The sequence below is a fragment of the Saccoglossus kowalevskii genome, chromosome 5 (genome assembly GCF_978046115.1).
Source record: "Saccoglossus kowalevskii chromosome 5, keSacKowa6.1, whole genome shotgun sequence".
NCBI classification, from domain to species: domain Eukaryota; kingdom Metazoa; phylum Hemichordata; class Enteropneusta; family Harrimaniidae; genus Saccoglossus; species Saccoglossus kowalevskii.
The window spans coordinates 25,862,315-25,889,298 of record NC_140645.1 but is presented as its reverse complement, the minus strand read 5'-3'; the positions used below and the strand labels follow the sequence as shown (position 1 = coordinate 25,889,298).

Below are 26,984 nucleotides of genomic sequence, written 5' to 3'. Positions count from 1 at the left end.
AAAGCCTAACTAGTTATATCGAAACCTTTAGGCAGTTTCAAGACATAACGTGTGATCATGGAGGTGGTGGTATGATCAACTTATAAAAAACCTATCTTACGTGGTTACTCACGAATATTTTTGCAGATTCTTATTTGCTCAGTGACCTAAATAATTAGCATGCCACGGACAAAACAACCTTTAAATTTCCTCAAGTCACATTTCTTTGATTTATGACAAATAAACGAGTTGGAGATCCATATACAAATATCAACCTCCAATAGTCTTCCATATCAAGACTGTTTCATTGGGCGGTTGCTACTATACACAGGTTTTATTTTATATAAATATTATTTCTGACTTGGTTTTTCTTAAAATTGTCTCTGCGAAGATTATCATCCTCACCCTAACTCAAATGTTGCGTTGGTGTCAATTTGAAAAATACACTGTGCGTTGTCGTTTACCAGGAAACGCGTCTGCGTCAACTTGAAAATGCAATTTGCGTCTGCGTCAACTTGAAAATGCTAATGTGCGTCGTTGACTACTAGCAAAAAATGCGTCTGCGTCAACTTGAAATGAAAAAAGGAAAGTCACCTAGGGGAACTCGTTTTGCGTCGACAACTTGAAAAGTGCAAGTTGCGTCGTCTACTAGGGGACTTGTTTGCTTCGTCAACTTGGAATATGAAATGTCGTCATCTATAAATTAAGGAACCGCGTCAACGACAAATGTTAATGACATCTGAAAAATCATCACCCGTTAAATCGCGACTACCACAACTTGCTTTGCGACAACTGCTAATTAATTAGCGACGACTGTGAATAAGTTTTGCACTGATTGCTACTACTACAATTGGTAAACGTAGACATCGAAAATCGCACTTTTGTTGAAGAAGCAGCATAATTTTGAAGCTATATGTTTTAGCATGCAATTTATATTGACGCAGCAGGGTCCCGTACGGCTTTCCATAAGGGGGACTAATTTTGCGTCGACAACTTGAAAAGTGCAAGTTGCGTCGTCTACTAGGGGGTCTTGTTTGCTTCGTCAACTTGGAAAATAAAATGTCGTCACCAAGAAATTAAGGAACCGCGTGCATTTGTAGATCACCGATAGAGGGCGTAACGCCGAAAAAACAATTTACATGATTATGCTACAATTCTGGACGGCAGTAAAAACTAAAATACTCAGCAACTCCTTGCCATAATTTGCCTCTATTTTGTGCTAATTATTTACACACCTATTCAGCTCAACTGTTATTTTTCATATCGATTTTAGGGCTGTTTATTCCTACTATTTCGTTTCCATCGACCCATTCTGCGATATGAATTAGTTTATGAATCATAAAATAAATAGTTTTTAGTTTAATAATTTTCTTATTTGAAGTTTACATGGTTTCTTTGCATGACTTCATATCTAGCAACCATTGCCATGCCAATGACAACTATGCTTAAAAGTGCCTTTTTCTTGAAGTAAAGATTGTAATATTCTCAAGTACATAAGTTGGGCATGATAGATACCTCATTAATACGCATCCGAGTTATACAAGCAAATAATTACAAATTAAGGTCACTGTATTATAGAAAATCGCTGTTTTATTTTTATTAAATCGGTCAAATAATTTCACGAATGTATCAACTACGCCACATACCTCGTATTTTGGCATAATTCACATTCACTGTCAAAAAAGACAGAGCCGACATTATACATTGCTTGACAAGTAGGAATTTGCGAACGATTAGACACTTGGGTTGCCAGGGGCAAAATAATTGACATTGATGCAGGACGACTGCTGAACGATGATAACAGAAATTGTAAACACTTCACCTCACTTTCAATATATACATGCAAAACAACTTGACTTAAAGCGGAGGGGGAATTGAGTTGCGAGCGATGATAACACCGTACGCTAAAAACTCAAAGGCTCGTGGTTAGACGCTTGTTTGTAAACTACCACACGCTATGGCCGTTTGTCGCATGCGCAGGTGACGACACTCCCCCTTTAAGGTTCACAGTTCATGAGATCGTTACAAACTGGACAAAAATGCAACATTTTCAAAAACGTTAGATATCTATTTAAATGTTATAACCATGAAAACATGGGGATCTCTAAAAATAATTATTCATGACCGAACCAAAACTATAATTGTCTATGTTGTCATAGCAGCAATCATATTTCCTTGGAACATTATTCCGGTTCTTGTTATTTACGTATATTTTTTATTAAATAGAGAATGAACATTCAAACAAATAACATTGATTGTAATTACTAATGTCAACAATCACCAACACAATTATCATGAATGTATGTTGATAAATAAAATAAAATGCGTAAAAAATACTATAAAACGTAAAATGAGTTGCATGACTTCCCAATGTCACATTCGACCAGTGGCGGTGGCACGGGGGCAGAGGTGGCGTTCGCCTCTCGAACAAAATGTTGGGGCGCTTCGCCCCTTCAAAATCAAGCTGAAACCATTTGTGTAACTTTTTCCCCTTAAAATGCAGGAAATAGCGTTTCAAAGGGTCTAGATTTCAAAATTGTCGAAGGGAGAGCATTTCCCCTAGAACGAGGAGCGAGGTTAGTGAGCAGATCTCGCCCCCTCATGCAACATTTCGTGCCGCCGCCTCTGCATCCGACTGACAGTAACATATTTTTCGATGAATAGGTAAACCAACTTTAAAATGACTAACTACATTTTGTTACTAAATTTAGTTAATTAGTCCCAAAGAAAGTCACAAGAAAACAGGTAACACATTCAAAATTCATTTGAAGAAAACCGACTTGGCTGGTGTATATAGACTCGTAGTGGTACGTCTTTTACGCCACGTGTATTTCCCCAAGCTTAACGAAGAAATATCTTTGGCAATAATAAACAAATAGTTACCGAAGTGGAAGTCAATATGCATATTCAATGACCCAGAAAGGCAATTATCGACCGAGACGCAGATTCATTAAAACTGAAGTAATTACATGCTTCATTATGTCGAATAATTAACAGAACGTAAATCAAAGTCTGTTAAACTTCATTTTGGTGAACTACGCATGCGCAAAAACGAAGGTAAAGTTCAGCACCATCAATGAGGTTTGCCAATCAAACCTCATTGATGGGTGCTGAACGCTGTGTTCTTATTCGAAGGCCACATAAGCGACGATACCAGATATATACACAAGCTAACAAGCCACACCAACCCAGCGACAGCTGAGATTACAAAAGATTTGTACACACTCACACTATATCATACGCTGTAATATGCAATTACAATTCAGGTTCCCCATAATTCTGGATTTTCGTTAATGACTCAGAAATAATAATTGACCGTCATCCGATCGCGTTATTAATTATAATAATGAAAACTTGAAAACTGTTGCACTGGTTCCATTGGTATCATTGGGTTTTATAGATTATCTTCAGACGGAAACGCATAGTTCCAACAAAAATATGTTATGTCGTATAACAGTGGTAACGCGGGCGATTGTGTGAAGATCTAACGCTGGTCACAATCTAGCTGTTTGTTCAATATAGTTCTCTTATTTGTATATTTACATTCTTGTACTAGTAATTATGGTTCTTGATTTCCGATTGATTCAGGCATGTCTATGTCGCTTTCCTTTTTCCTAAAATTTAAGCAAATGAAAAAATTGACTTTGTATATAGATTATTGTACGAGTCTATAGTTCGATATTATTCATTATTCAGGACCAGTACTTACAAACATAATAATAGTATGTTCAAAGATAGTTTCAACAGATGAAAAATTGTTAGGTAGGCCAGACACAACAATGCTTTGCTCCACGAAATTGCCAAAACAAATGTTTAATTTTATTTTTAATTTGAACCAAAGTTCTTTATTCTATATATAATAGGTATAATTTTAAAACGAAAATCATTAAACCAGTGTGAATAATAACGCTCTGGTATACCTTTTCTCTCGATATGAACTCAGATCTCGAATTTCAGTATCATGGAACATAGTCACAACGATTTTTTTAGCAAAAACCCATCATGCAGTTCCCCTCTCCCCACATTTGAACGTGTTTACAAGTGATGCATCCGCGGAGGACTTAATATTTTGTTGGCCTCGACTTAGTGTTTGGATTTGTGTAGATGTTGTATAAACTTACCCGTCTTTGTTCACTTTATTTTCACTTCCAACTATAAAAAATAAGCAAACAATATGTTATTTTAAAACTTGGTTCCACTGGTACAGTTACTTCTTCAAGCAACGTGATCTTTAAGTATTGGTGACATTTTGTTTTCAAAGCGTATTGATGATTTGTATTACAGTATGTGTTTTAATTAAGCTTTAAGCAGTTTCTCTTTAACTTTCGAACCTAATGTTAAAATATATTACAAATACATTACAAGTACATTACATGTCTTCGCCTATATTCATGAGTAAGTATGATAAAACCACATGTAGTATATTAAAGCGGGAGGGTCGTTACCGGCGTACCGTGGGAACTGAGTCCCAACCGACGATAACAACACACGCTAAAAACGCAAAGGCTCATGGGTAGACGCTTGTTTGTAAACAATGACACGCTATGGCAATCTGACGCATACGTAGGTGACGACTTCCCGCTTTAATACAACAAAAGAAATGAGACAGGGTTGTGAACTCAGCCAAATGCTATTTAATCTATATTTAAATGACTTACATAATCTAATTAAAACATGAATTTTATTACAAAAGGCGACATTTAACAGGGATTAATACATACTTTTATGGTGGTGTAGATTTACAACGGTAAATGTACCGCTTACAAACGGTAATTTCAATAAGGCTAGAACTTGTCTAAAAATAAAGCTGCCAAGACTATATTTGGCCTACAGAAAGCGTTACACTTCCACTTTCCCTGCGTGGACTTGAAATAATACTGATAGTGACAGTGTAGTCGAGCTTTCAGCAACTTAATTATATCAAGAGAGTTACACTTTGCGTTCTATATAAGACAAGTGCAAAGTGTGTTTATACAATGACGTTATTATGTTGTGCACGAGTAATGAAAGTTCGTTAATTCGGCCATCACCTCACTACTATACCTTCGTAGAATATATATAGCCAACATATATTCAAGTACGCTATCCAATCATACATCAGTTCAAACAAATACATCAATTCAATCTATTAATTTTTTGTCGCATTTGTTTCCCATCTTGAGGCAGGATCAAGGGTGGCATTTTCAAATGTAAAGACAATGTCAAAACACTAAGACAATGCCAACCTAATGTAGCTTAAGCGTCGGTCCTGTGCCCGCAATATGTCCGCTCTCGCAATTGACATTTGAACCGCCTTTCGACTGCGAATGACTGATTTCAGAATAAAAACTACAGCTCAATCTAGATGTTCATACGTAACATGAAATACTTATTAAGGCATTTCAGGCAGCTTATTATTTGTCACTACATTCGTCCCCAATGGTGTTTACCTGCCCAGATAGCGGAGGGTGAATTTTAACATGATATTATTATTATGTGTTTATTTCAGATCATAAAAAATCCATAGCAAAAAAATACAGTCAAAAAATCTTCTTCTCCCATAAATTTCTTATTAAACTCTGGGAATGAATTGAAATGTACAGTGTTGTTGTTACAAAGGAATTAGATGAAAGGTGCAGTCTACCCATAAAGCTAAATGTCTTTTTTCGAAGAATTTCATCAAAAGATCTAATATAAAGATTAACAAACCCTGCCCTATTACTCTGTACAACAGAATGTGAATACCCAGATAATTTACGAAACACAAGTGAGTGTGCTCTCCTAATAGAGTTAAAACTACAAAGTGTAAAATTAGACCACAAAAATGCACAATACGGAATATCACAAAATACAGAAAATAAATGACATTTAACAGCTAAGGACCCACATTTAAAATCGCGAATAATCACGTTGCCTCTCGCATAGAAGACGAGATTTGGCCTGAATGTCAACATTGTTATTACGGTCACTGGTGATCAAGTGTCCCAGATATTTATATACAGTGACGTAATCAAGTAGTCTACTACTTAAATAAATTGATACATTTTATAACATGAGAAAACGAGGCTGAATTAACATACATACGGTTTTTTTTCTCATTAAAAAGATATATTTGCCATAAAGAGGTGAAGAGATCCCACCCTGTTTCACACCGTTTGTCGAATGAAAAACATCAGAAAAACAATTATTCCATCTTACAACAAATGTTTGGTGCTTGTACCAAAAAATTAAAACTTTCATTAAATAAGTCTTAACACCCCTAAGTAATAACTTTTCAAAAAGAATATCATGACGAACATAATCGAATGCTTTTGAGGCATACATAAACGTAACAAAAACAGGTGTATTAAATCTCTTATAATATGACAAAACTTCTTTTAAAACGAAAATAGACATGTCAGTACCACGATCTGTCTTAAACCCAAACTGATAATAACTAGTAGAAAGACAATCAATACATCTATTGAGCCAAACTTTCTCTAACAATTTTGATGACACAGTTGCAAGAGCAACCGGACGATAAATAGACTGGTCACAGATATCGCCCCCAGGATCTTTTGGAATGGGGACTAAAACAGTAGACATAAGCTGATGAGGTACAAAACCATGGATCAAAATTGCAGAAAAACATAGGGATAGCAAAACATAAACCCCAGGGGGTGCATATTTAAAAAAACTCGGTACTAACACCATCAATACCTTGAGAAGCTCCTGATTTTAACTCTTTTATCATATTCGAAGCTAACAAAAAAAGTAAAAAAAGTGGGAATTTCAATATTGAAATCCGCACCTGTCTTAGTGAGTATATACTTGTAATGACGTTGCCCCATATCTGCAATGTCACCAGTACAACCACCGACAGTAGTAGGTGGTGTAGATTTTGTTTTTCGTGAGGAAATTCTTTTCGAATAATCGACAGGCTCATTTTTAAGACTCTCAGCCAAAGATTGGCTTTAAGCTCATTTTCCGCTTTTTTACATCTGACAAGTTGCCTTTTAAATTGGTCTCTAGACTTACGCATAATTTCAAAAAATGGGCGTAGGGGAATCTTGCTCCTTCCAAATTAAAAAATCAGAACGTGCTTTCGCAGGGTAATCTTTAACAATGGTATTCTAATCTGGGACGGTCGGCTTGTTGGATTTTTTGTGTGCGGAATACTCTTATTGGCAGCAGCCAGTAAAGCCGAAATTATATTACAATAAAAGTTATCTATGCTGTCCTTATGAATAGAACAACTAGGATTCTTGCAAACGAGGGCTCCAGATGGACAATGTAATTCAGAAAGCAATTTATCACACAACAGACTATAATTATAAATGTCAGCAGTCGAAGCTTTCCCCCAACATGGCGCAGAAACTCTCTCAGACAAAAGGGAAATTAGTGTAGGCAGTAGATCAGTTTTAAGAGAAATCCCTATAGGAAAGTGGTCGGACGAAATGGCACCGTATTTGATGCCAATGTTCTCTATAATTCTATTCGTAACCTCAGTACATACAATTTGATCAATCCAGCTACGAAATTTACAAGTACCACTCAAATATGTAAAAGAATTAGTAGGCAAACGATCCACATCGGCCACAATAAAATTATTATCCAAGACAAAAGCATTTAAAAATTCATAGTGATCCTTACTTGGATCTGAATTAAAGTCACCACAGACCATAGAACAGCAAGTCTCTATCATACTTAAAATTCGCTGTACTTCATCGTTGTCTGGACCAGCAGTCGGCAAATAAACATTAAAAATCACAAGATCAGGTTTTTCATTCGTTTGTATACGGATACCTAGAACTCTATTTTCGCCAGCGAGAAATATCGGCGTGACACCAGTAATTGACTTGCGCCAAAGAATCCCGACACCCCCATAAGAATGCCGGCTGATGTATCCATAGAGGTAACAGCAACTGAACTAAAATCATTGTTCAGGGAGTTAAGTGATCCTAGGCTATCGTTATCGAGCCAATGCTACTGAATTAATAGAATATCACACTACTAAAGTATACTATTCACTTCAGCAGAAGAGGATTTAATACCCCTATATTATAACTGACAATGTTAAACTACTATGTTCGTAACACTTGATTGTGAAACAACTCTTCACCAAATACGCTACTCATTGTGTTTGTACAAATTCACATAAGGCACCTTTCACATATAAAGATTGCACCAAGCTTTTTTATATCAATATATCTTTCTATCTTTAATGTATTTGTATCAAAGTATCAAATTATTGTGTTTTGTATGGCAAATTACAGAAAACGAATCGGCAATTAACTATTTATACTTGTTTCCGTGCAGTCCTAATATTATTAGAATACAAATTTAATATTATATTTGTCCATGCATACCTGAATGAATAAATATGTTACATAAATACATACCTTTTTTAGATTTGTAACTATCATAACCCTTATAGCCAATTGCAGCGCCGCCACCCAGTATAAGAAGTATACCAAGTATAACCAGCAAGATGCACCACCATATACAAAAACAGCAAAACCCTGGAAAATATACTAAATATTGAATATTTTGTGAGCATTCATTTTATCAATTTACATGTATGAACGTTCTAACTGAAGAAACCCAAAATATACACAAGACTTACCATCACTATTATCACTGTCAACAAACAAGGTAATTATGCCTGCTTTGGAACCAATATCGTTGGTTGCATTGCAAGTTGCTATTACCGTTTCATAAATATTGAATGTGGCAATGCTCCCATCTTCAGTGATAGTCAGTGTCTGTCCATTATCGAGGCTCCAATGAAGAGTGGGTGGAGGGTCTCCATCAGCCGAACATGTCAAACGAACTTCATCGTCTTTATTAAAGGTTTTGTTTCCACCTCCACTAGTAATATTAACTTCTTGTGGTACGACTATATTTAATGGGTGAAATAAATATATATGGTTCTTTAAAAAAAATATTCTTGTTATAATGCCATTCTACTTATCATGGGGAAATGTCTTGGACCCAATCATTCGATTCATGGTCTGTTTGTTTAGTTAGAAGGAATTTAGTGAATATTTGAGATTCAACCTACCATTTTTCTGCGAATTAATATTGTTTGGCCCATCTCTACAGACCTGAAATGCATTTTCTATACAATCTGTACTTGACCTAATCTTGAGCTTTTGGGCGAATTATCAAAAGTCTATTCATTCACCTTTTTTGTAACCAAACATACAGTTTACTATTAATTTACAGTAAGGGCCGCCGGTGGTTTTCAAAAATATTACCCTTCTACATATCTACATATCACTCTATTATCAGTATCACTCTATTCAGTATATGTGAAGGCCAAATATACTTTAACGAGGTTTACACCGCACTCGCCTGTCTTCCTAAAAATAAGACGCTAGTTAATGATGGTACTGGCCCAGAGTTTTATTTTGAATTCTGGCCAGTGTTGGGCGAATTATTAGTTAAATGCCTCAACACATCATATGACAAAAAGGAACTTAGCAAGGGGTAATAACCCTAATCGAAAACAAAGACAAAGACAAAAGATACCTTAAGAATTAGCGCCCTATCACTCTCCTGAATACTGATGTTAAAATAGCCTCAAAATTTATTAAGTTATACATGAATCTCAAAGCGTGTTTGTTTAAAATCGCTCAATAACTGATTGCACACTTTTAATGGTATAATGAACTACACGAATGATAAAAAAAAACTGCCTGGTTTACTACTTTCAATTGATTTTTACAAAACATTTGATAGTCTAGAATGGGATTATATCCACCAGACAATTAGAGTATTTAATTTTGGTCCGTTCCTATGCAATTACACTTTTCTACACAAAGCCAACTAGTTGTGTGATGAACAGGGGATTGAGTACTGGCTATTCCCTGCTATTTGTATTATGCTTTGGAAGTTTTGCTATTAAATATTTGTTCCGACAAAAATGTCCACGGAATTGAGACGTGCACTTGTAATGAGATTTTATGTATTTTGCAGATACACTCACAGACACTACTGAGCAGAACACCTCTTCAGTACTCTCAATGACTTTCTGTAATATATGGGTTGATGGTAAACTAAGATATAACTGATGGGTTATGGCTGGGATCATGGCGGTATCGCGAACGACAGTTGTTCGGTATTAATTGGCCTGCATCCCTAATTAAGGTAGTTGGAATCTGTTTCTCATATGACCGCAGATTGGCGTATCACATAAACGTGTCCAATTGTTTCGACTGTCTTAAAAATGTATAAAAATGTGGTCAATCTGAGGTCTAACACTTATTGGAAAAATTCAAATTATTAACATTATGCTTATTCCGAAATTTCTTTACATATTCAGCCAAACAGTTATAAATACTATAAAGACTTTTATAAAATTAACTCTATTCTGCACAGGTTTATTTGGAAAGGCTCTGATAAAGTGCCAAGAAATAGCTCAAAGTAGTCTAGACATTTTTTGTAAGAACGTGTATGAAACAATACGTCTTCTATTTGTAAGTTGGAATACCATTCGATATATATATATATATCGGTACACCACTCAATTATCAAAACAAATTGACAGAAAAGCCAATTTCACTGGTCACTTATTAAATCATGTGATAATTATTGTGAAGAAAACTATTTAGGAGTCCAGACTGAAAGGTATCTTACCGTTTATCATTATAGTATGTAATTGTATTACAATAGTGAAACAAATAGAATATGTTATATCAAAGAAAAATAACACTCTGGCAAAATACCAAAATAAGTGGGAAGATTTTAATGTTTAAACGCCGTTACTTTTTATGTGAAAACACAGCGTTTTCTTTTTTCTAGTCACTGTAAGAACATTATGTTGTTTTGTATTACAGAAAGGAAGATTCCTGAATAAATAAATAAAAAACAACAATTAGCTTGGCTTGGCATGTTCTCGTCGGTATTGGTGATATTTTGTTTCTGACATGATGTAGATAGATTTTTACCTTTGATAATCAGTGGGAATTTGGATTCTCGTCATTAAACTGTTAATTCAAAATTCCACGCTAACACCACGTCAAAAATATCACTTATTGACGAATTGATATCAAGTGTAGATGAGCTGCGAAAAAGTGTCAGTTTCTTTTGCAATTTATACTTTTCATAGTAACAATATTCTACGGGCAATCTTTCTGTACATTATATTTTGCCAACCAATTCATCTATTAATAACAAATTAATTTGCATAAAATATTATATTTTTATTTACAAAAGAGATTCCAAAGCATTGTACATTTTTGTCAATACATTGAATATGTTTTCATTTCCAACGAAAATGTAAACTTCCTGCTGCATCTTTCGCAAACACTGAGCATAATTATCTAGAATAGAAACAAAAAATAAGTAAATCATAATGATTAGAACACTGTAAACAGCTTTAGTAAACAATACACCAAGCAAATCCAAAACTGAATATTGAATATTGGAGCAAAACGAAAGATTTTTCAAGATTAATTGCGATGTGTTCCAAATCGGAGAAATATTTTATTCCCACCCAAATCAGCTCAATTAATTTAATAAAGAATTATTGTACATTATGTTGATACATTTTGATGAATGTTTATAGCTACAATTCAATGTCGTAGACGATTTGCCCGTCTCCAAGGCAAGTGAACACAAAAAATTACGGGGTTCGCCTGAACGTGGTAAAATAATCGTCCCTCCCGGAATAACTACGCAAAATAACGACCTAATCTTAAATAACTTAAGGTAGAGATGCAGTTTACCTGACAGGTATTTTAATTAGTTAATTAGGAAACCAAGATGACCTCCCTTGTCCACAAAACTATATATATTTCGGAAAGCTTATTGTATGAATTTTAAAATTTTGTTAGTATTTTTTTTTCATGGACACTGTAGTTTGAAATTTGCACAAAAATGTGCTTTTTTGGTCAAAAGTGATTTAAAAAAAATTAGCTTCTAAACCATGCTTCTGTTTCTTGTCAAAATTGGTTTCTGGGTACATCTGTTTACTATGAAGAAAGTGCCGTCTTGAAAACTGTCTACCAGTTGTCAATTTTGCAGGGCAGCAGCTCAAATTCCACTACTTCAAGTTTATGCATAAATTAACACCCAGGCTAGTTGTCTGTACGATTTTTGTAACACTGTTCAACCAAAAACAATGCCCCGACGGCGTTTTGAAGATAAACACATTGTCAATCATTTGTGAAAATTTCAAAACAATAGGTCAAAGCGTCTAGGAGCTATTTTTTTCAAAGTTCTGGGATTTGCAATGAAAAGAAGCTGAGATAATTGCAAATTTGCATAACAATTCATTCAGTAAGAAGTTTACTAATGCTCATAAGTAAAATGGCTGTAACAGTTCCAAATTGAAATGTATTATAGTATTGTTAAAAGTTAAATATAGTGCATAATATGGAGATCCCGTCATTTCTTTTTTTCACCATGTTTCTTTTTTTATTATTTATGTACATACTTGCTAAATCTTGCTAAGCATTCAAAAGAGAGAATGTTTGTACCTGTTATCTATATTTTAAAATCGTTTTTTGAGTATGTTCCACTATTCAGAATCCTACAAAATTTTAACAGTCTATAGCCAAGACTGTTTGGATAATGAGTAGCAAAAAAAAATTCACTCCCAAGTGCCCACGAACCTGCATCTCTACCTTAAGCCACAATATAATCATGACGATCATAGATGAATTTCGTTGCATTATACAATGATAAACTTACCGAAGATATGATAAGATATGTTTTTTCCGATCGTTTTCTTCGCTAACATTGGTAGAATTCGCCATTTTATTTGAGTGTGTTTGTGACCTGTTTTTGACAGACGACGTCACTTTGCTCTACAGAAGTGGGTCTGTGATTGTTTGGCTAAACGAGACAGATGGGATCTCGTCGAAATCACGTTATATATGCGTTGGTTTAGATGTATGTGATGTACGTGATGTACGTAATAATAATAAACACAATTAAAAAATTATAGTAAAAATGAAATGAAATATAGAAAATTAAATTAAATTCACGCCGTAAAATACATCATATTTTAATCACATTGTATTAGCTACAAAAAAACCTATCTTACAGTTAGGAAAGTATTATCCAACTATTATTTATCTAATATAAGTCATTCAAAAACAACTAGCACAAATTCAAATGCCCGCGAGTGATTACAACAAAGTTTGATTTGGTGATTATACGCCACCACCATGTTTCATGACGAATGCAGGCTAAATGTTGCTAAACCAACTGCATTTATCATTCCCGTGGTGATCACAATAATATACTACTGAGATGAAACGTAATACACTTACTGCCTTCAAAAAGTCGAACTGAGCTTTCCCCTGGGGTATCTGGAGGATTAAGAACTTTACACCAGTATATACCAATGTCACTAATAATAGAATCATTTATCACGAGATTAGCGTCATCTCCAATATCATGCCGATTGTAACCGGTTTGAGGGACTACAACACCTCCCGACTCCTGGATAACAGACTGTCTGCCTGATTCCGTTTCCTTTAACCACTCTAAAATAGGAGTCCCTGAACCAGTAGTGTACGAACACTGTAGAACTGCTGTACCTCCTTCACTATATATTACATCTGGTCCAGTCACAACATTAACATCAGCAACTAGATATGGAATATGGAATAATTATGGAATAAAATAAATGGATAGCATTGACAAATGCAAAATATATACTATACAAAATATATATCTATAGGATAATGTGCAGACCTGATTAGTTATCGACTGACATGCAACCAGTGCTATAGTGACGACATCTGACATGAGATATGACTAATGTATCAGATTACTATATATGGTAATGTGACCTCAATAATATGCATAACTGTAATATTATCATTAAGTTATTGCTGACAATGCCATATTTGCTTCATTAGAAACTCATCTGCTCAAATAAAAATGCCAGATTCTAATTTATGATCAAAATAAAACATACTTCAAAGATTTCGTATGCAGTAAATGCAAATTTTTCGTTACGTGTAATGGAGATGCGTTTCTAAAATAGTTAATACAGAATTTCTTATTTGTAATCATGCCTTCAATACTCTCACACGTTTTTTTTTCTAAGTTTTCTTTGTTTAATCTGATATTGATTTGCTCATTTATTGTTGAAGTTTATGCGTTTGGGATAAACATAGTGAGTGTTAGTAAAGTGTAGTTATAGTTTGCAGTGTTCAGTTTGGATGACGACACCAATAAAACATCTAACCGGTCACATAGTGGTTGTCGCATCCGACTCAGTAGACATGATCGGGGGGGGGGGCTTTTTTCGTGATCTGTGATTGTACACTTTTAATTTTCTGTGAATCGTGATTAGGAAAAAACAAATTACGTGATCCGTGACAAAAGTATTCTCCGTAAGTCGTGATTTGTTAAAATAAATCTGCGTGATTCGTGAATTGGTCTTTTCCAATGACGTCATCTAATTGTTCAAGTCAATTCTGCATAGAAGCCGGGTCAATTGCGAGTGATTGAGTCGGTACAACGACGCAATCAATAAAGCCCGCCATTAACGGTATGATGTTGACAACTCAACAATGGCGGAGCACATTGATGAACAACACGGGGAGACAGGAGAGGTAAGTTGTTTTCAGATTTCTATTTAAAAAGTACGAACTTCACCAGTCCCTATGATCATGACACTAAGATCTACTTATCTAACTTTTCATTTGTTTCCGGTGAATATGTTTTTTTATTTATATTTTCTATGTGCAGGAATCGAATCGAATATATCAAGTGTATTCAGTTATTTGTTGTGGGGTATACGATGATCTAAAATGATCTCCAAAATCCTGTTTTTCAGCTTTTTGGTCTGAAATCTACTACATATTGTTGTGTATTAATTGATTCTGACAAATGAGATGCATTATATTAATAAGACATTTTGTATTCAATTTGCCACATAAGTCGCATAGAATGTCCATATTACGCATGCGCGTAATTGCTTCGTTTTGTTACATGGTTTTATTTTAAACCAGCCATGATAGTCATTCTGTGGTATATTTTCACTACAGGTAAACCTACATCAAGAAAAAATGATGATGTGCATAGGCTGTGTAGTTTATTATTATTTGGACCCATCAGCTATATGGAACAAGTTCCAGATTTATTGGTGGAAAGAAACGAATTAGGACGTCTATGTTCAAGAGGAAGCAGATGAACGTGGAATTGGCAGATCAGCAGATTAGTGAAAAATACAACCCAAAGCATATTCTATCAATACACAACCCCAGTGGGATAATGAGAGACCACTATTAAGTTCCATTGAGGGATTATTATTGCAAGATAAAAATATAGAACTGATAGTTAGTATTGGTTTAACTTAAATTTGTTTAGAATTGTTGTATTAAAACAATCACACCTGTTTGTTGCCATATGTTATATGCGTTTGTTTACTTCTAGGTGTGGTTGTGTTGAAGTAATATTGGTGTGTTGCCTATTTTTTTTCTTGCAATTAATGTTTTATAGAAGGAGAGTTTTTGTGAAGGAGTCGCCAGTAATCAAAATTGTACAGAAAACTGGTAAAAACAAATTGAAAAAGGTGAAGATGTTGAACGCAATATGAGACAGAAGCAAAATTTGGAAACAATGAGAGAAGATTTGTTACTCTTATTCTGTACTCTTTCATTTACATTTTGTTTACATTTATACTGATAATACCGGGTAATATTGATTGTATTACTAAAACAATAATAGTGAATAGTGGAACATATTCAAAAACGATTTTAAAATATAGATAACAGGTGCAAATATTCTCTCTTTTGAATGCTTAGTAAGTTTAGCAAGGCTGTACATAAATAATAATAAAGAAACATGGTAAAAAAAAATGACGGGATCTCCATATTATGCACTACATTTAACTTTTAACAAAACGATAATACATTTAAATTTGGAACCGTTACAGCCAATTTAATTATGAGCATTAGCAAACTTCTTACTGAGGACGGTTCTGCGCATACGTCAACTAAAGTAACATCGGAACCGGACGGCTCAAAAAAACAGAAGAAATTTAACCCGCCGAGAGGAAAATACGGAAGTAATATGTCACCGAGGGTTGGCATGAAAGCAGATGGAGCAAAGGGAGCCGAGAAACAGGACAGGAAAGTGGACGAAATGCTATCGGCATCCACTGAAAGTGCGGAAGGCCAGAATCAAATAATACAAGATGGCGACCTCCAAAAGGCAATGAAGTTATCCAGTAAAGATCGGTCGGAAATGATGTTGAGATTGCTTTTCTCGATAAGGGAGGCAGTAGACAAGATTGAACCTATGAATCGGCAGATTGAGGAGACAAAACATAAAGTCTCGGAATTAGAAGAATCATTAAATCATATCTACGAACGGGTAGAGGATATCGAAAAAAGAGACCGCAGCGGGGAGACACGTGACAAGATGGTGGACAAACTGAAATTAAAAGTCCGGGAAATGGAAACCAGACTGAGTGATTCAGAAAACAAGAACGACGATTTGGAAAACAGATCGCGACGAATGAACTTAAACTTCCATAACTTCCCAGAAGGAGCAGAAAAACACGAGAAATCGTGTTCAGAATTTATAAAGAAATTCGTCTTGAATCATATGAAGGTCAGAGGTGTCGAAAACCACGTGGCCATTCAAAGAGCTCATAGAGTGCCTTCGTTTCCGTTGCGGTCTGGTAAGCCAAGACGCATAACAGTAGCATTTGTTGACGCAAGTGTATCAAGATCAATATTATTTGCAGCTCCAAGCACACTTAAGAACAACAAGTTCGAAGGAAAGGACATCTTCATAACAGATGACGCGAGTCAAAAAATTATCCATGATAGGAAAAGATTGATGAAATTTCGTAAAGACTACCAGAAGGAGAATCCAAATAAAAAGAGTTATATCTCATGGAGGGTTCTAGCTACGTGCATGATAGAAGTAGAAGGAAAAATGAAAGCGATTATGGTGAAAGATCTAGAGGAATGAAAGACCACGAGAAAGGAAAGAAGAAGAAAAGCCTAAGAACTTTGTAAGTTTTATCAGCTATCACAGTGTTGAACAGTTCTATAAGGATTTTTGGAAATTATTTTATTATTTTATATGCTAAATCCTTGGTGCTATATATGAAGTGGTACTATCTGAGTTAAAGGCGGAGAGAATAAGGATTAAAATAATGAGGTTACCGAGCCGTCCAATAGCGCAGTATCTTGCCTTAAATATCTTAGATTATGTCTATGTTGTTTTTACCGTTTCTTTTGTTAGTATGTTTGTTAGTGTTTTGTGTTCACGGAAAATGGGTGCTACTATTCTTAGGAAATTCCTGTAAAAGCCAAAATATTATGTATGGACTTACAGTTATCAATTCTATCACTTAATACGAGAGGGATGAGAGATTTTAAAAAGAGAAAAAAGATATCTAATTGGATAAAAGCAAAAAAAGTGGATGTGGTTTTCTTGCAGGAAACACACAGTGTGCCAGCGGATGAACAATTTTGGTCAGCTCAATTTAGGGGCAAAATCTGGTATTCACATGGCTCTAATAACAGTAAGGGGGTAATGATTATTGACCGAAATTTAGCTTTGGAGGCTTTAAATATTGTACAAGATAATGAGGGTAGACTTCTTGTTGTTGAATGCAAGATCAATGGATCGCCTTTAATCTTAATGAATACGTATGCACCAAACAGAGAATCGGAACATAAACAATTCTTAGGAAATTTGAGGGATAGACTTGTGGATTTAAATATAAACCCAGACTGTGCAGTTATATGGGGAGGGGACTTAAATTTCACAGTAAACAACATGTTAGATCGATCGGGCAGTGATGCAAGACCTTGGAAGCACTCCATTAAAATATTTAATGATGTCTTAGACCAGTTTAATTTGATAGATATATGGAGGGTCAGAAACCAGAATAAAAAACATTTCACCTGGCGACGCAGGCATCCTTTCATACAACAGAGTAGATTAGACTATTTCATAATATCGGATGTTTTACAAAATGTAACAAAGAAAATAGAAATAATACCAGGAATAGCCTCATACCACTCAGCAATAGTATTAAGTATCTATGATAAAACTCAGAAACGTGGGCCGGCCTACTGGAGATTTAATTCAGCTTTAACAAGAGATGAGAAGTATAATAATATATTAAAAGATAAAATAAATGAATGGACAGAGGAAATGAAAGAGATAGAGGATAAAAGATTGTTATGGGATATGATTAAATATAAAATTAGAAATGTTACAATTGAATACAGTAAGAAAAAGTCCAAAGAAAATAAAGAAAATTTAAAGCAATTAGAAAATAAAATAAGGGCAGCACAGGTCAGCTGTTCGGTTAATCCTAATACGGAAAACTATTCAATCCTTGAAGATTTAACTAGAGAATTAGAAGAACTCTATAATGTTATAACAGAAGGCTCAATCATACGCTCTAGAGCGATATGGTATGAGAAAGGTGAGAAGAACAACAAGTATTTTCTGAGTCTAGAGAGAGCAAACAAGAAAAAATCTACTATTAAACAGCTGAGAACAAGTGAATTTACAGAGATTAGCCAAGAACAGGACATTTTAAAAGAAATTAAATCATTTTATACAAATTTGTACAGACAAGAAAATCTTAATAGACAGGAAATTGAAAGGTTTCTGCAAAATCTGGATATTCCTAGGCTGTCTGATCGGTCACAAGATATATGTGAAGGAAAATTGGGGACAGGAGAGGTATTTAATATTTTACCACAAATGAAGGAAAATAAAAGTCCCGGGAATGACGGGTTGACGGTTGAATTTTATAAGGCTTTCTGGCCTATGGTAGGGAAGCTAGTTGATTCACTTAACTATGCGTTTGACAAGGGTGAATTCTCAGAGTCCCAAAAACAAAGTATGATAACCCTAATTGAAAAGTCTGGTCGGGATAAATTATATCTGAAGAACTGGCGCCCCATTTCCCTAATGAACGTAGACATCAAAATGGCCTCCAAGTGTCTTGCGAAACGTCTTGAACAAGTAATACCCCAGTTAATAGGTCCTGCACAGGCGGCCTTTGTTAAAGGACGTAATATAAATGATTATGTAAGATTGATAGATGAGATATACCATTATACAAGGGAAGCCAATCTGGGAAGTATCCTACTGGCAATAGACTTTGAAAAAGCGTTTGACACGGTAAATTGGGTGTATCTTTTCAGAGTTATTGAGCAATTTAATTTTGGGCCAACATTCTATAAGTGGATAACTACACTGTACAGTTTTATTAAAGGGTGCATAATGAACAATGGGTTCAGTACAGGCTATTTTGAATTGAGAAGGGGAGTGAGACAAGGTGATCCCTTGTCTCCAATGTTATTTGTGTTAGCTTTAGAACCTTTATTGCTAGCAATAAAAAAAAGCCATGATATATCCGGAATTAAAATACGGGAAACCGAAATTAGAGCTGCAGCATTTGCTGATGATATGACGTGTTTTGTATCAAAAGTGGAATCTGCTGGCGCACTGTTTGCCTTGCTTAATATATTTAGATCTTGTTCAGAGCTGAAAATAAATAAAGAAAAATCAGAGGGAGCTTGGTTAGGAAAATGGAGAAATAAAAAGGAAAGCATGTTCGGGGTGAAGTGGCCCACGTCTCCCATCAAAATAGTGGGAATTCATTTTTCGTATGATAAAAGGGAAAATTATGCAAGAGATGTCAATAAGGCAGTGAGTAACATGAAAATGATCTTCAATTCTTGGAAACGAAGAAAACTGTCCTTATTTGGAAAAGTTCTGATTATAAAAACATTTGGAATATCACAATTCTCGTATATTCTAAATTCAATTACCCTGAAAAAACAGACTATTCAGGAAGTGCATAAAATTATGTATGAATTCCTGTGGGAAGGCAAAGACAAAATAGCTAGAAGTACAATGATGGGAGGCGTGGGCCAGGGAGGTCTGGCTATGCCGAACCTGTATATCATGAAAAAACAACAAAGGATCCTTTGGATCAAACATTACTTAGATCCGGACTTTAACCATCCCTGGAAACTCTTTCTAGACAAGCAGCTTGAACCAGTGGGAGGGGAAATGATCTTCAGGTGCAATTATAATACTAAGGTTTTGCCGGTGAAACTGAGTGAATTTGTCACAGAGACCTTAGATATATGGGCACAAGAAATTAAAGTTTATAAACAGGGTAAAGATCAAATCATATGGAATAATGAAAAAATACTGATTGGGGGAAAATCGGTATATATGGAGGACTTCGTCCGAAATGGAATAATGAAAGTATCTGATCTTTTTGACGCAAATGGTTTGATACCGTGGCAGTCAATAGCACAGGAGGAATTTACCCTAATACATAAATTAAGATGGCTAGGTTTAGCATCAGCTATTCCTGGGGATCTAAAGTATGGAGAAGCAGATCTGGAATCTACTTATTTCAAAATTACAGGAATTCCTATGGATCTGGAAACCTTAACTAAGAAAGCTATCAAAAATGAGTTATGTGAAAGGTCATTTGTTATTCCTACAAGCCAAAACAAACTACAAATGGAATTGAGGGAGGGGTGCATGGAATGGGGAAAAAGATATAAACTTATGATGAAAATGACAACTGAAAGCAAAATGAGAGAATTCCAGTTCAAGCTCCTTCATAATATTTTATATACAAACCAAAAATTACACAAAATAAACCCTCAGAAGTATGGCAGCCCACAGTGTACGTTCTGTGACGGGGAAGCCGAAAGCTATGAACATTTGTTTTATGAATGTCAATATGTTATATCTCTCTGGAGTGAGATCCTCTTTTGGTGGGGGGAACCACTTAAATTAAAGTCACCACCAAGTAGATTGTGTATGATTATATCTAACCCAGATGATACTTTGATTGTAAACTTTATATCTCTGTTGGTAAGAAAACATGTATACTTTTGTAAAATGAAGGAAATGAAGCCAAATTTCGTTGGCTTCCTATCTTACTGTAAAAGAATTTACCAATGTGAAAATTATATTGCAAAAAAGTACAATAAGATGGTTTCACATCTAAAAAAGTGGTCTCCTTTGTTACCATATGTAAGATAAAAAGAGGTACTACTATATATGTATAATAGAATACAGAAAAGAACAACAATGTAATTTCATAACAATGTAATGTATCAATGAAGCGCCTAATAAAAAGTATATAAAAACAACTTCTTACTGAGTGGATTGTTATGCAAATTAGCAACTCCTAGACGCTTTGACAACTAGCCTGGGTGTTAATTTATGCATAAACTTGAAGCAGTGAAATTTGCAAAATTGACAACTGGTAGACAGTATTAGCATCTAATAGCTATTAAATTGTGATAATTGTGAAGCGAGATGACAAGCCGAATTTAAAACATGTAATAACATTCATTTCACATCATTATGTAAAATCATGTGGGAAGCCACGAAAAGAAGAGGAAAAAAGGAAATAGAGTCAAATGAAGAAATTTATGCAGTGAAAATTGTGATGTAATTCTGTGACTGTGAACAGTGATAAAATTAGTTATGAGAAATGGTACAATAGAGTGTGTAGAGAGTTCTCATATCTCCAAATACAAAGAAGGAATTGTATTCAATAACACAGCTAAGTAAAGGCTAAGCAACCAAATATCATTGTCATTGTTCTTGCTGGTAATGGTAATTCTGATGGTAAAGCTGTGAGCTCGTCTTTTGGGTAGCTAATGGGTATCTGTGTTGAGTTTGTTTGTATATATATAACTAATGCTTAAGTAGTATAGATGAGTATACCATGAGTATAAATTTTACTTTCCTGGCTACTGAACAAAAAATATCCACCCCTTCCCAAAAAGTATTACAGAATTATGATGATTGTTCATGTAATGAGAAATTATACTTGTTTTAGCTTTACTGAGATATGCACTACCAATATTATAAATATTTATTAATTTGACAAAAATGACACTTGACTTTTATTTCAGAATTTGCCTAGATGAATATATTCCTTTCGTAGAAGCGACATAAATAATAATTTATCTGATATTTAGATTATACAACGCCCGTTGTTTGCGTCCTTCTTGGATTCAAGATAGCCCGGAAGTACTTTGTTTTACAAGTTTCAATGATGAGAACATTGTTGTAGCAACATTAGTATATGTACTGCTTCCCCAATAGCCAATTTGATAAGACAGAGAGAAAACATGTCATTATGTCGTAGGTATGCTTTCAGGTGACGGAAGCACAGTTCACACGTGTTGAACTTGGGTTTCTCGTAGGTGTAGTCTTCAAACATCTGTGACCTCAACTCAGCAGCAGTCATACTTAGCTTTGTAATCTTCAAATACTCTACGTAATCCACTATATGAGGAGTCCAGAGCAATCAAGTCCTGTCGATATACTTGGTGGGATATATCAGATTCATAGCTCTAAAGCGGTTAACTATATCGCGTAAATCGAATACGCGACCATGGTTAAAGATGAATCTCTGAAAAACTAATTCAATCTAACATCAGGGAAATGATTATTTCTCGCTGTTGTTCGCACCTTGTCTTTTAATATTTGGCCAGAAGGTACTAAGTACGTACGTTCGGTACGACACGTATATTGAGTCTGTATGCGAGCGTAAACTTCGACGGGATAGCCCTTTCAGTGATAGCTGCTAAATTAAGTTTACATGTGTGAGTTGGGTGTATATTCACAACAGTTTACAGGCAACGGAAAAGATCTGTGTCGATAAAAATCTTAATATCTGAAAATAACAAATTTAATGACAACCAAATGATTAAACTACCACCTAAAAATACTAAACACACAACTATGGCTTTACCAAACGTAGCAAATCTCTCTTTTTAATATTTCACTATAAACTGAATCGTGGCTAATAATTTTGTACACCAAATGCGTATTCCTATAATTTGTCTGAAACAATGGCGCGAAACATTTGAGTTCCCAGAATTTGTTCATGTTTCGCACTGGACAGATAGTCTAAACCGGGGAATACTATTTATAGCATAGGGTTCATAATTTGTTTGATGTTAGATATCTGTTTCGCAATTTAGGTAGCAAATTTGATAATTATATTGCAAAACTGCTGTTCCGTACACATGTGCCCTACAAGTAAGGCATATTCAGCAGCTCTGTAGCCTTAATTATCGTTAAATTCGTTTGAGGAGAATGGTTCACAATTTTCCACACTCATATGTCTTAATGTGAATTAGTACACCTGATTTTCAGAATGTCGTTTGGCAACCATATTAGCTTGAAGTTAAACCGAAAATAGCAATTTTGAACTTTTGTCTCGGCATTCTGATATTTTGTATCTGATATATAAGCTACCAATTTCAACTGAGTGAAAACGGTCTGATGTATATGTAATGTTGTACACTTGATTATAATTCAAAGAATGATGTGAACATTATGAGATATGACGGAAGAATATCTTAGCTGTGTACCTTCTGTGTGGTCATATATTTCTCTAATTTGTCTACCAAAGTGTGCACATAGAATTTATTATAAAGTGATTCGCTTGTTATTTGCTTGTTCATGGGCTTGTTTGATTATTGAATACGAAGTTTGATTAATTAAGTACACCGACAAGTAGAATAATTGCTCTCACGAAGCGGTCGGTTTCGTCCTAAAAATGATGCACACGTGTGTTCCTTATATATCGTGCGGCTTTATTCGCCCACACGGTCAGCTGAGGTAACCCCTAGGTTCCTCAAATTTAGCAGGTAGGTCACACCTTCACCCTAGTTAACAGGAAAAACCAGTAAAAAAAATTGCCCACCGTTGCTATAGCAACAGACAAAAAACTGATTTTTGCATAGCTTCGCGCTAAGTGTATCTCCTACAAATTTTGGATACAACACCTCAGACCTAGCTCATTTTACTCAGCTTGAGTGTGGGCACAATGTTTCCATGGAAACAGCTACAAACTGATTTTTGTAATACCTTCACGCCAAATGTATCACACCCTACATTTCTATGATTAAAAAACGTGGACGTAGCTCATTCTACTCAGCTTGAGTGTGGGCAACAATTTACTGTTTTTTATGTTTATTTTTTACCGAGAAGATTGACCTCAACGTTGGGGTAACTTTTCACCAGCAACGGCTTTTAACTCCTCTAATATTTTTTTTGGCTTGGTTAATTTTGTTCATACTTGACAGGCAGGTCGTACCGTCACTAATTTGGTCCACAGCTACCAAGGCAACAGCCAAAAACTGTTTTTTTTTAATACTTTCGCCCCAAATTTATTACCTCCTACCAGTCTTGTAATCATATCTTTTATTTTGGCTACGGTGCTCCGTTTTAGTTATAAATCGACGTTTGCTTCACATTCATGTCCTACCATGGCAACAGCCGAAAACGAATTCGCCAACCAGCCTACCGGCTTGTTTTCATTGGAAAAATCGTTCAGCAACATTCTTGGCATGTTAGGTGTACATCACATGAAATACTACGATTGAGAAAACTTTATGTATGTTGAATGAGTTTTATAAACCCCCAAAGGCTCTTGGAAGATTTACCTGCAGTAAAATTAGCGATTGCCATGGAGGCGCAACCATCAACATCAAAATACCAGAAGGTTTCTGCTGGCGATGTTGCGACGTTACCCGGTTCCAAATAAAGATTACCAACACCAAATAAGCAACATTTTAATCGGTAATCAAGATTCATTTAATCCAGGGCTAACAAGCAACATCACAAGCGAAGTTGTGGCGTGCAGCTCAGCGACTACTGCTGACAACGTATGTCATGCTTGCGTGCCTTCACCATTGTATTCAAACTAATCACGTCGTGTGCCGTTCTCTTTCAAACCCAGGATTCGATCAATAAGGGTGTTTCAGTAAAAAAACACATCGCAAATCATGCAAATTCAACATTTTCAAACCAGTATACTAAAACAGAAATGCTCAGAAATGCAAAAGGATAGATATTACTTTTCACTATACACACCTCTGTTGATACTATCTCTCACATACCAGTATTCTACTTCTTATTATTCCTGCGAAAAATGGACGAGCCTCTTTTCATGTTGACATTCAGAGTAAAATCACGTGACAGGCTGTTAAAATTGGCTGTTGCATACTCTTTCGCCGGTCTGGAAAATGTGTTTAATTAGCTCTCATTCAATCAACAATACAGATTTTCCAGTGGGAGTGAAACTATTCGACTCTACCATTAAAAAATAGGTTTTTTTCAGCAAAAAACGAATAATAACCCTGGAGTGCACACAATACACTGAATTTCAGAACAAATCTTGCATTAGTTACAGCAGCAGAATACCACAGAAATATCAGACGAAACATGAAAACACTATATATTGTATTTCGGCCCGAACCCTCTCTATTGCAATTCCAGGAATTACCCCCGTATGTGCATCCATTTTCCACCTTGGTATCATCAACCCCAGAAAACAAACTCTTAATACCACGCTGAAGCGTTTGGTAATTAGTACACAAACTAGTTTTCTGTAATGTATGTTTATAACTTCCACTCTAAACATGCAAGTTATTAATTCATAGCAATACTGCCAAGTCATGTGAACCAAATGTGCGTACGAGATGTCATTGATAACAATAGATTGGGTATATTTGAAGAATATTAAAATGGTGACAGGCAGAAAGACAATTTGTGGAGTGCCTCGCTGTTTTATTGACTATCTTGGCTAATATATATCAATGAACATATCACTTACTCCGTACATAAATATAATTTTGTGTTCTATGGTGGAAAGTGAGTTTGATGAGCATTGGGGGATTTTTGCACTGATGGAAAGTTCAGTAGTGAATGACTGACTTCTTCGTTTATTCATGGTATTATGGTGCTGGACATTGCCTTTAACATTCTTTAATCACATACAGTGTAGATAGACAATAAATGCGTGATAGATTGGCTAATTATCGTGTTTATAATCTCTATAAAAAACTAGTAGTTTATATGTACTAATAGTGAATCCCACATTGACTGTCACGCACTTTTCCCTGTTCATTTTTTGGCTAGATATGTATGTGTTAATTGTACACAAGTATTATTATCTCATATCTTGGGGAATTTAACACCAATTTGTAAGCATGTATACATAATGTCGAGATGAGGGATGAGTTTATAGGAATAAATATTCATATATGCAAATTTGGTAATTATTCTATGAATCTTATCTTATTTTATGTATTATGGAGGACAATCTTAGCATCTTACACATTTACCCATATATTCAGGACATCATCTGGCTATGCTGCATGGCATATTGTTCCGAACACCAAAACAACAGCATTGCCAGCTAAGTTGCTGACTGATTTGCTATTGTTATATGCGTGCCTGGAGATTTTTTTCAATCGTTTAAATTTCTATAACATAAATGACACAGTAAGAAATATCAGGACACGGTCGGTGGTGTGTTTTGTGCGTGTCACAACTCTCGTGAATGAGCGCATTTAGTGGCACACCCTTGCAAAAGTGATTTGAACTAACTAAAATTATATATATAAATGTAGTTACTAGTAATTTTAAGGGTGTGACAGGTTATCACCATGGTAAACATATGTCAGATTTAGGGGGATGCACTGACAGATATTCTCTATCAATCTGATACACATGCGTTTCCGAGTCTGTGTTTTGGTTTGCATTAAAGATGTGTACGACCTTATATGCATTCTGATCCTTAGTAGCGCCATCATCGACGGTATTTGATATTTTTCACAATATTCAATATTTGAATATTCAATTAAAAATCCATGCAGTTGTTCGTCTACAGTTTGTATCGTTTCCAATTGAATGATTGGCAATCGTCAATGTAAAACTAAATAGGTGTGTTGGAGGACGCGGACTGTACTCAAAGGTATACGACTATTTGAACACTAAGCAATTACATAGAGCCATCCCCGGGATCGTGACATGAAAGTATATACATGCACATGCTATGGAAATATATCTCTATACCGTATGAATGTACTTACGTTCTGTATTCTTGATAAGAATTAAAAACACCGCCCACAGGGTACCACACTTAACAGATTTGTAGATTTGAAGTAACATTGTTGTATCCTCCTATAGCTACGTTTGATACGTATACACCACTAGCAGTTCCTATAGTAAGTTTGTGCGCAGGCACATTG

General features: G+C 35.2%; 1 protein-coding gene across 2 annotated transcripts; it reads right to left on the bottom strand.

Moving 5' to 3' along the window:
• Positions 1-1,543: 1,543 nt before the first annotated feature.
• LOC146745941 (hemicentin-2-like) lies at positions 1,544-26,984 on the bottom strand. Of its 2 annotated transcripts, none has more exons than XM_085499277.1 (6): positions 26,826-26,984; positions 13,221-13,541; positions 8,564-8,836; positions 8,340-8,471; positions 4,101-4,131; positions 1,544-3,593 (listed from the first exon to the last, which is right to left on the bottom strand). In XM_085499277.1, exons 1-6 carry the CDS (start codon positions 26,902-26,904, stop codon positions 3,539-3,541), a joined length of 891 nt encoding a protein of 296 aa, XP_085355403.1. In that variant the 5' UTR covers positions 26,905-26,984; the 3' UTR covers positions 1,544-3,538. The 2 variants fall into 2 exon arrangements, with proteins under 2 accessions (XP_085355403.1, XP_085355404.1); XM_085499278.1 differs by having other exon boundaries at positions 8,340-8,459.

Excerpts from the sequence above, each read along its gene's own strand:
- LOC146745941 (XM_085499277.1), bottom strand. The coding sequence starts at position 26,904 with ATGTTACTTCAAATCTACAAATCTGTTAAGTGTGGTACCCTGTGGGCG. Across the intron at positions 8,472-8,563 it reads TGACAGTGATAATAGTGATG|TATATTTTCCAGGGTTTTGC; the intron begins GTAAGTCTTGTG and ends TTCAATATTTAG. Across the intron at positions 3,594-4,100 it reads AATAAAGTGAACAAAGACGG|GAAAAAGGAAAGCGACATAG; the intron begins GTAAGTTTATAC and ends CTTAAATTTTAG.